A 10,566-nucleotide genomic window follows, 5' to 3' on the forward strand; every position below is an offset into this window, starting at 1 on the left:
CCCAGTAGACAGGATGGAAGCGGTACAGGCCTGGTCAGAACCCACATGGCTCGCAGCCTGGGAGGCTGCAGGAAGAGGGAAGAGACCGCTTTTTCAGGGACCACCCAAATTCAGAAGCAGCTGGGGCTGAGAGTTGACATCCAGGTTCCAGAAGAGCCCCAGGCCTCTGCTGCAGCAGGTTTCCTGCAGGTCTGTGGTCCTCAGGAGAACATCAAGGCCATAAAGGAGTGAGTGAGGTCCCATCCTGTCCCGATCAGATTCCCGCCACCACATCAGCAGCATGGAGGGGTCAAGCACCAGGAGTCTTCGCACTGCAGGGAGAGCCCCTAACGGTGTTTCTAAAAGTGCCAACCTAGGACCACCAGCAGCAGCAGGATGCCCTGGGAATGTGTTAGAAATGCAAATTCTCCAGGCCCCACCCCAAACCCTATGTATGAGAAACACAGCCAGTGGGACCCGACAGACATTTTAACACCCACCTCCCAACCCAAGCAATTCCGATATACACCCCATACAGTCTGCTCCCAGGGTAAATTCTCTCGTTCTCCATCGAAGAGAATCTGCAGTCCACTAGCCCCCTTTCTCATCCACCAGAACTACAGAAAATTCCTCAATTGGCCATACACCTCTTGCAGGCAAAGAAAAACCCACCCCCAAAACACGCAGCCAAATGGTGCACTCTGGGAATAGCCATGAGAATTAAAAAGAGAATTAGAAGAGTGGCCTTCATATCTGTGAAGGATTCTCACAACAGCAGTCAATACTGATGAATCTAGATCATGATTAGTAAATACAAGTCCATAGGCAAGATCCTAAGGCGTTGGAGGAAAGGCACATGCCAGAAGGTGGCAAGCACAAGAAACAGTTAACACAAGGAGAGAAACAGAAAGAAAAAAAAAGTAATGAAGATTATTTATGGAGTGAGAGGGTGTAAATGTAGATTGGTTGCTTCTCTGATCTTTCTAGCCAATCAGTTATTTTGGGAATATGTATTTTTTATTTTTTTTTAAAGATTTTATTTATTTATTTGACAGAGATCACAAGTAGGCAGAGAGAGACGGGGGAGAAGCAGGCTCCCCGCTGAGAAGAGAGCCTGATGCGAGGCTTGATCCCAGGACTCTGAGATCATGACCCAAGCAGAAGGCAGAGGCCTAACCCACTGAACCACCCAGGCACCCTGGAATATATTTTAAAAGATGGGGGAAAGAAAAGGAAGAGAAGTCCTTTAGAAGCCCGAGTAATATCCCTGGAGAGTTTTGGGAACCAACACTGCAGTCCTTAAACAAAGACAGGCTGCTCTGAAAACAATCAATCCAACAAACAGTTCCTGGAAATAAAACACGATAACCAACAAAAACCGCTAATATCGAAACAAGAACCACAGTAGGAGGACTAGATAATGAAATGGACATCACTGAGAAATCCATGTTCTAGACGTCAGGATAAAGGGGCAGAAAGAGATTCGTAAGGCTGTCATCAGCAGTTATGGGAATGGAGGGCTTTCTTACCCCAATTTAGATGCTCCCTGATCTTTAAGATCAGTTTAAAAAGAATTGTTTAATTGTCATTTGAATGATCTACAAAGGGCATGTGATAACTTGTCATTTTAGAAAAGCAGTAAGCCTCCGTTGACATCACTGGAGCCTATTTGTGAGAGCCATTCATAGGTTTGTGTGCCCACTGCTGTGTTTAAAGGGTGTCCACCAATAGTGAGGGAACTGTAGACTGCACCTGCTTCAGAAAGGAAGCATCATTATTTTGGTGGAGGAGCAAATAATTTTTTAAAGATTTATGTATTATTTTGAGAGAGAGAGAGAGAGAGAGAGTGTGTGTGTGTGTGTGTGTGTGTGTGTGCAAGCAGGGAAAAGGACAGAGGCAGAGGGAGAGAGAGAATCTCAAGCAGATTCTGCTCCGAGCACAGAGACCAGTATGGGGCTCCATCTCAGGACACTTAGGTCACGGCCAGAGCTGAAATCAAGAGTGGGACGCCCAACCAACTGAGCGACCCAGGTGCCCCACAGATAATTTTTAATTTTTTTTAAACAAAGGCACCAAATTATCCTGCAATGCTATCGGCATTGGATGCAATCCTGGGCCTCAAGTCTGCACACTCCTTTGAAACTGGTCCCGGACAGAAAAACCTTTCACCTTTTTGTTTACTGTGACCCCTGCGTTATCTTCAAGGAGGGAAGCACACCATCTTTTCTCTTGTCTGGCTTTCTGAACTCCCACTGCTGAAGGTCCCTTCTTTCCAAGCTCTGTGGCCATCACCACGTCACCCACTCCAGCGACAGGAGATCTGTTCAGTCCTCCCTTGGGCCCCTTCACAGAGATGATATACAGATTTTCGGTTGCTGTGTTTTCAGTGCAGCTGATCACAGCCCCTACCGGAAGACCCAGAGAAATCTGGAATTTCATACTGAAGGAGCCACCACAACCTTGCTTGGACATCTTCAATGCTGGAACGGGACAGAACAGATATCATTCGTAGAGGAAACCCTAGAGACTTAGGGTTTCCTCTACGAATGGTATCTGTTCCACATGGCTGTGGAACATGAATCCAGAGGTGGCTCGCTTCTCACTGTGGCTTGCCCGTGAGTGCAGAGTGTGGGCTTTTGGGTTGGGAGCTCACTGAGCTGAGGGACCTAGAGAAGGCACTCCAGAAGAAGTTTGGTTGGGATGCCTCGCGTTCCTCATTGCCAGCTGGGGGGAGAGCTCATGGCGGGGTTCTGCTTCATAAGTAACCACAGCTCACGCACAAGCCAGGGCTTACTGTCGTTTGGGTTTTATGATGATTTTATGTCATCTGCCATCTCTTTGCCCTCTACGACTCTCAGTTTCCAAAGAGTTACCAGCTATGTTATTGCTATGTAACAAACCACCCCAAAACTTAGTGGCTTAAGAGAGCAATCTTGTGTTACTTCTTTTTTTCTTTATACAGATTCTTTTTTTTTTTTTTTTTTTTTTTTACAATTTACAGATGTTACAGATTCATTTATTTATTTTAGAAAATGAGAGAGAGAGAGAGAGAGCATAAGTGGGAAGGGCAGATGGAGAGGGAGAGAATCTCCAGCAGACCCCACAGTGAGCCTGGAGCCTGCCATAGGGTTCGATCTCATGACCCTGAGATCATGACCTGAGCTAAAATAAAGAGTTAGATACTTACCCGACTCACCATCCAGGTGCCCCATCATGTGTTACTTGCAAACCTGTGGTTTACCTGGCCAGGCTTAGCTTGAGTGCACATTGGCAAGCTGGTTAGCTTGGTCTAGGAAGGTCTCAGCTAAGAAGAGTCAGCTCTGCTCCATGTGGAGCTCATTCTCCAGCTGGTTAGCCCAGGCTTGTTCTCCCAGTGGAGGCAGGGGTCCAAGAGAAGGCAGAAGAGCACGAACCATCTTGAAGCCAAGGTCCAAACACTTCTGCCACTTTCATTGGCTAAAGCAAGTCAAAGACCAGTCTGGATTCAAGGGATGAGGAAATACATGCCATCTCTCAAGGAAAAGAAGGCAAAGCCACATTGCAAAAGGCATGAGTACAGAAAGGAGTGGAAAATGGGGTCATTTTAGCAATCAGTCTATTGAAAGTCAGTTGTGTTACCTTGCTGGTGTGCCCTGCAGTCCAAGCAGGGCTTGTAGAAACAGGCCATCAATAGTCACACTAGTGGCCCATTTTGTGAACTGCATTTTGCTGTCAAGGTAGCGTTTGGTGTGCTCAAAGTGAAGTCCTGACAGGGGTCCGGGCGTCTCTGTCAAGTCTCTGTAGGGTCTAGTACCCACCCCTTTTTCTATCCATTTGTCTTCTCTTTCCCTCCCTCCTCCCCAGGGAGTCTTTCTCACCAGACCATGGAGATTTTAAGTTTTTGGAACATTCTGGAAGGGCAGCGCCAAGCCTTCATGCTCCTCCCAAGAACCGGTTTGTATGTCATTCGGCTTCTTCACACCAAGTATCTCCTGACAACACATTTTCCCCCTTGCTCATGCTGACCACCTTTCATAAGATAACTTTATTGCTTTATTGTCTTAAATGACTTTGTCTACCAAAGGTGAAGAGAGAAAGAAACAATAGAAGGAAGGAGGAAAAACCATTCCACTAGACTTACCATAAAAAAAAAAAAAATTGAGCTCTTTTTAAATCTGAGGGTGAAAAGAAAGAGATGACAGATGGGGAGGAACCTCTTCGGAAATGTTGAATCACTTCCACAAAGACAGACATTCCGGCAAATTCTCCCAGTGTTAAGATTCCAGCCATGTTTATTAGTGGTCAGCTGCAGATGTGCCCCTCTTCTTTCTGGAAAAGAAAAAGCCAACACAGCTTCCTCTCGAACCCCCTGTCAGGGAAACAATGGTGCCCTTTGGTTCTGTTGGTTCTGTTCCTAGCCAAATGATGACGTCATCGAGGCATCTGATTTTCCCCCCTACATAAAGGAAGATTAATGCCTAAGACCACAAGAAGGACTATTGTTCTGCCAGCTTTGTTCAAATTGGTGGTTAAAATACTTTCTTTCACAAAATGCAACATTGCCCCAGAGGTAACAAAACCCCCTTCTTCTACGATGTGCCTTCCCTTCTCTGAGAAAGACCACACACAAGGGACGGAGCCATGCCCACTGTCAATACCCCTGATTGTCCCGAGTCTAGCTTCCCCACCACTAGCCTCAGCTGCCAGGAAATCAGAACTTCTTAGGGAAGAGCCAAGGTGAAAAGAACCTATTTGAGGTGGGGTCAGAAAAAAATTCTATTTGTTAAATCCCAATCTCTTCAAGAAGGCTGGGGCTTGAAACCTAGAGTGTCAAGGCTGACCAGTAATCTACACTTCCATCAGGTGGGTTTCATGCCCTCATTTTAAAGAGTGATGAATGAAGAGTCCAGATTGTGATTCCCATCCATTACGACGTTACCTGTCACGGAGCCTCTGGCATTCTCCCAGCCGTGAGCAGAGCCTCCTCTCCATTTGGTAGAGTCCCCGGCTCTCGCAGCTGTTTCCAGGACTTTGCTGAGGCTGGGAGGGCAGTGGATCCCCGTGGGTGGCTGGCCCCCATGGACGGCCAGATGCTCCAGCCTGAACAATAACTTCTTCAGGCTGTCGGACGCTTTGGTCCTTGGGCTGCTCCAAACATTAGTTCTGCAAAATGAATACAGGATGGTAGTGTTCCACTTGTAAATAGATTTGGCAAGGATATTACTGTTTACGTAAACAATGGTGAGAAAGACCACCGCTGGCCTTTAAAAATCCTTTGGTCCAGGACACCTGGGTGGCTCAGTGGGTTAAAGCCTCTGCCTTCAGCTCAGGTCATGGTCTCAGGGTCCTGGGATTGAGCCCTGCATCGGGCTCTGCTCAGTGGGAAGCCTGCTTCCCCCCTCTCTCTCTGCTTGCCTCTCTGCCTACTTGTGATGTCTCTCTGTCAAATAAGTAAAATCTTTAAAAAAATTTTTTAAATCCTTTGGTCCAAATTGACACAAAACTTTCTATTCTGAAACTCGAGGTTTCAAGTTTGGTGCCCACGCTGTCCAGCAGTATTTTCCAGGCTGGTGGAAATACTCCTCTGTGCTAGTCCCATGTGGTTACTGAGCACTTTGCCAAATAGCTACCACAACCGAGGAACTGACTTTTCACTTTTATTTAATTTTAATTGGTTTGAATGTGGATAGTCATGTATATCATTGAGACACCTTGTATAATTAGTTCTCTTATAAAACATGAAGGACACTTACATAACCAGCAAGTGTGCTCCCAGGTGCTTGTGCAAGAGAAAGGAAACATATGAACACACAGAGAAATGCATTCAAATGTCCATGGTGGATTTATTCATAATCTCCGGAAATTAGAAACAACTCCAATGTCTGCCAACTGATGCAAGGAAAAACAAATTATGATACATCCATACAGTGAAATACTACCCAGAGATAAAAAGGAACACATTTCTGATACACAGTAATGTTACACTAAAGGAAAGAAGCCAGACTGTATAATTATATGATCTGTTTATCTGGAAAAGGCAAAGCTCCAGTGATGGAGAGCAGGCAGGGGTTGTCTGAGGATGGAGGATGGGAGACGAGTGGCCAGGGAGACCCCCAAGAGGCACAGGGGTGCTTTCCAGGGTTGCAAACAGCCTGTATCGTGAATATAACTGATCACACACATTTGTTGCAAAACTCACTGTGCTGTACACTTAAGACAGGTGAGTTTTATAGGTGTGTAAGTCATATGCTGGTTTAAAACAACTCTCTACAGCTTTTCAAATGAAAATTATGGAATTTGTGCACGATAGGTTTCTTGCTTCTCTACTGACCTACTTAGGCGACTTTAGGAAACAGCACAGGGCAAATCGCTGGTGGCTGCCTCAAGCCCGGTGGGGGAACTTAAGGCCTCCAAGCTCTCTCCAGTCAGGATGTGAAAGGATACACATGATTTCTTTTTTTAAAGATATTATTTATTTCAATCTCAAGTAGGTGGAGAGGCAGGCAGAGAGAGAGAGAGGAGGAGGAAGCAGGCTCCCCACTGAGCAGAGAGCCTGATGTGGGGCTTGATCCCAGGACCCTGAGATCATGACTTGAGCTGAAGGCAGAGGTTTAACCCACTGAGCCATCCAGGTGCCCCAGGATACACATGATTTTTTAAGGGACAACTTACACCCTTGGAATTGAGCTCCCATGAACACGATGGGGAAGTCAAGCCAATGCTAGGCAGGATGCTTTCACGGGCCTGCCTCCTGCTCTGTGGAGACCCCAACCCAGAGGCAGAGACTAGCACCCAGGGGGGAACTGCCTTGCCCGCTGGACCACAGCACAGAGACCAAGCCAGTACCCAGAACATCCCTGCTTCTCCGGGGCCGGGAGTGACCGGCTCTGCTGTGAATGGTCACAGCGCCCAGCATCCTGAAGCCAGACAGGCAGTTTCATTACTAGGAGCAAGCTCCCTCTGAAGGATGGGGTTGAGGCACTGGTCTTCTGGTGAGGCATGTTCGTGGCTTGAAAGGTGTTGGATGTGAGCTGTGGAAATCAAGCACTGCGGGCATCCCCTTAGAAGGTGAATTCCTTATGCCTAGACTTACTTCCGTCCTGAGATGCTCTCTGGCCAAGAAGAGTGTCCTTACAGAAGCCAGCCGCCCTGGGAAGCTCCAGGACATGGGCTGCTAAGGGTATAGAGAGCGTGTGACAGAAACATCCTACAGGAGTCCAAGACTTGATCTCACGCCTTTATCCCTGGCTCCCTTCTGAAACCCCACGGGGACAACAGGGGAGGTTTTTACTTTGGCTGACTGTTCTATTCTTTAGTCATGAATCTCTGAGGGCAAACGGAACAGAAGATAAGCGCAAACAGAGAGAGTTGAACGCCTCAGAGCGCAGATGTGGTTGGTAACTGACCCAGCCAAAAATCCTGGGGATCCTAAACCGGCCGCAGAGGAAACCAAGCACCCGCAGGATCAGAGCCACAAAGCTCTGAAGAGGGCTGAGCGTGAGCTGATCACAAGAGGATGGGATGAAAGCCAATCCCAGTATTGAGACCCCCAAACCTCCTTCCCCTGCCCCCGTCGGCTGGATGACCCCTCCTCCCTCCAGCAGAAGATTGGTTAGTCTCCCAAGGGTAGTAGACCGGTGCTGGGCTGGGGGAAGCAGCACCTCCCTGGTCCGCGGTCCCATCCATAAGTCACCCAGGAGAGTCGGAGGATACCTGTCCTGTTTCTGCAGCTTCTAGAACCTCAGGCTTCCAGTCTCCAGGAAAGAGGCTGTTGGAGTCTGGGGATCTGAAGGAACACAGAGTATCCCTCAAACTGAGTAGCTCACCCAGACCACCCCACACAAACCCTACCCACCTACACAGGGGTCCAGTCAGCTTTCTGGGATACGCATGGAGACAGAAAGTTATAATACATACGTAAAGCTATCAGAATTCCTGGAAGAACTGAAGAGCCAGTGCTCCCAGGAGGTATGAATATAATGCTTCAAAAGTAATTTTAGAAAATGAATGTAAGAGAATAATAGCAAAGACCTTGGGGGAAAGAGAGAGAGAGAGAGGGAGAGAGAGAGAGAAAGTGTAGAAAGTTAACACCTGATAAAACTTTTGAAACCAAAGTTGAAAAACATTTCCAGAAAGCAAAGTAGAAAGAAAAGAGGTGAAATCAAGAGGGAAAAAGAAGAGAACATGAGGGTATTGGCCTGAAAGGGCCATGGTCCAAATAATGTGAATTCCAAAGGGGAGACAGGAAGGGAGGCTGGAGGGCCCCTCAGTTCTGGAACTGAGGGACTGGACTTCCTGCATGAAAGGATGGCCAGCACCCAGCTGGGGGGACCTAGGTAGCCCGCATGAGCCACAGCGTCAGGACATTCCAGAATACCATGGACAAAAAGTATCCCGTGCGGCTTTCAGAGAGCAGGCAACTGCTTTCTCACAGGGGATCCAAAACCAGAACACTTTAGGACTTGCCAAGAACCACACTGGGAGCTAAGGGACCATGCCCAGCTATGCTGGGAGCTAGGAGCAACGCCCTTGAACCCGAGGAGAAGTGGTTTCCAACCTCGAATTCCTCCACCCTTCAGCTGGAGGAGAGAAAGAGACATTTTCAGATATTAAAGAATTCAGAAAAATTATTTTCTGTCAGGGCACAATGAAGATATGCTCTGCTGAACTGAGGGAGGAAAGAAGGCACGAGAAGGTGTGAATCCAGGAAGGGGGTCTCCAGGAGAGGGACAAGGAGAGGATCCTAGGGGGGCAGCCATGTGGGGCCCAGAGAAAAGCTTCAGGGGTAAGTTGAGGTTTTGGACGGCAGCACCACAGCAGTGGTAGGAGAGGACAGCTGTGCTCCTCGCGGGCTGGGGGTAAATGAATGTTAACTAGGTCCCAAGGTGGGCAAACCAAAACCAAACCATCAGTAACCCCCAAAAAACCAGAATGATGTAGAAAAGGAAGCATTAGCATCATGTGTTATAGGCTTAGCATGGCAGGAGTCAAGGCTCTCCAGAGGAAGAGCAGGGAGAACAATATTATCCTTTAGGCATCAATAAACACACAAACTTATTTATTTATTCACTTAAAGGATTGGGCTTGTGTGGTTGAAGGGCTGGTGAGTTCAAAACCTGAAGAGCATTGGCTAGAAGCTTGGGCAGGAGCTGGTGCTGCAGTCTGGAGAAAGAATATCTCCTACCTCAGGGGAACCTCAGGCTTGTCCTCGAGGCCTTTCACCTGATTAGACAAGGCCCACCCACACCTTGGATATTTTTCTCCTTTACTTAAAGGTGAGTGATTGTAGATGATGTTTACTGTCATAGCGACATGTACATTAGTGTTTGGTTGGATAACTGGGTACCGCGTTCTGACCGAGTTGACACAAAACTCACCATTGCAGCTGGGAACTGCATTTATGAACTTCTATTAATGCAGATACTAGGTATTGATCTCGCCAAAGTTACTGCATCACCTCATTGAGCAGACGTGGCACATGTGTGCTGTAAACAAACCCAGTCAGTCCTCAACCACTGAGGAGAACCACCAGCTGACCACTGGGGTTAATAGATCCCAAGGGCACAGTGTGATTTCAGACATGGAGGTGGACACCAAAAGAATTGGCTGCTGTTGGTGAGTGACGCTGTCCCTGGGAAGTAGGAAACAAGGAGGCAGGGAAGTCCTATTATTTATAATAGGACTTGTAGAAGAGCTGGATTTTTCAAGCCGTGGGCATGTGAGACTTTGATCATATAAAGACTAAGTGAAAAAAAAAAGTGAACCGTAAGCCATGACCCAAGGTCATGCCCCCAGTTCCTCTAGATCCTAGTGCCCATTAGTCCGCTCTGTCTCTCTAAGGCAAGAGAGAGCTCCAGGTATGGTGAAGTCTCAAGTGTTCCCGGTGCTTGACAGGTCAGCAGGCACCACCCCCTCCAGCACCCCAGGGCTCACTCTCTCCTTGGAGCCCTGCCCCTGGCAATTTCTGATTGCTAAGGAGGCTCACCCTCCAACCGGATGCAGATGGCCTGTTAAACATGCTCTGTGCCTTTATCCCAGGGTCTCTCCGGGAGGTCCACTGGGATGAGAAAAAGCGGGACCTCCTTGCACGGGGATGGGCTATCCCACCACGGGTTTCTCTTTGTACTTCTCGTCCTTTCTTTCCAGACTGTGAGCTGTGGGGGCCAGGAATCCCCCATTCAGGTGTTGGAGGGACCACCAAGGCCCCTGTGATGATGTCACTGTGACCGTGGGCCTGACAGGCCACAGAGGCTCAGGAGGACAGTGACCTCATTGGAGGAATTCAAGGGTGGGTCTTCCCGGCTTCACTGTGAGCAACGTCAAAGCCCCTGAGGACTGACCATGGGGAGATCGAGGAGACATCGTTCCGTAAAAGATCATGGAAACCTTTATTTCTGGAAGCCTTCTATTAGAGTTGAGTTTAAAACATTGCCATAAATATGATCCAGTACCATCACCAGGCTGCCCTACACATTTGGTGGCAGGCATCCCAATCATTGCAGGGTCCCCAGGACCGGGTGCAACTCCTGACCCACAGCAGGTGGTCTAGAAATGGTTTCACATGAAGGCATGCACAATGCAAAGTGGGTTATTTCTCATTATGTCCTT

General features: G+C 47.9%; 1 protein-coding gene across 1 annotated transcript; it reads right to left on the reverse strand.

Moving 5' to 3' along the window:
* Positions 1–2,097: 2,097 nt before the first annotated feature.
* LOC101681158 (60S ribosomal protein L23-like) lies at positions 2,098–2,451 on the reverse strand. Its single transcript, XM_013048470.1, has one exon. It carries the CDS (start codon positions 2,449–2,451, stop codon positions 2,098–2,100), a length of 354 nt encoding a protein of 117 aa, XP_012903924.1.
* Positions 2,452–10,566: the final 8,115 nt, after the last annotated feature.

The sequence above is a fragment of the Mustela putorius genome, unplaced genomic scaffold, assembly GCF_011764305.1.
Source record: "Mustela putorius furo isolate JIRA1106 unplaced genomic scaffold, ASM1176430v1.1 tig00003869_pilon_pilon_pilon, whole genome shotgun sequence".
In the NCBI taxonomy this organism is placed as follows: domain Eukaryota; kingdom Metazoa; phylum Chordata; class Mammalia; order Carnivora; family Mustelidae; genus Mustela; species Mustela putorius.

Bases quoted from the DNA above. Each gene is read 5' to 3' on its own strand.
- LOC101681158 (XM_013048470.1), bottom strand. From the start codon at position 2,451: ATGTCCAAGCAAGGTTGTGGTGGCTCCTTCAGTATGAAATTCCAGATT.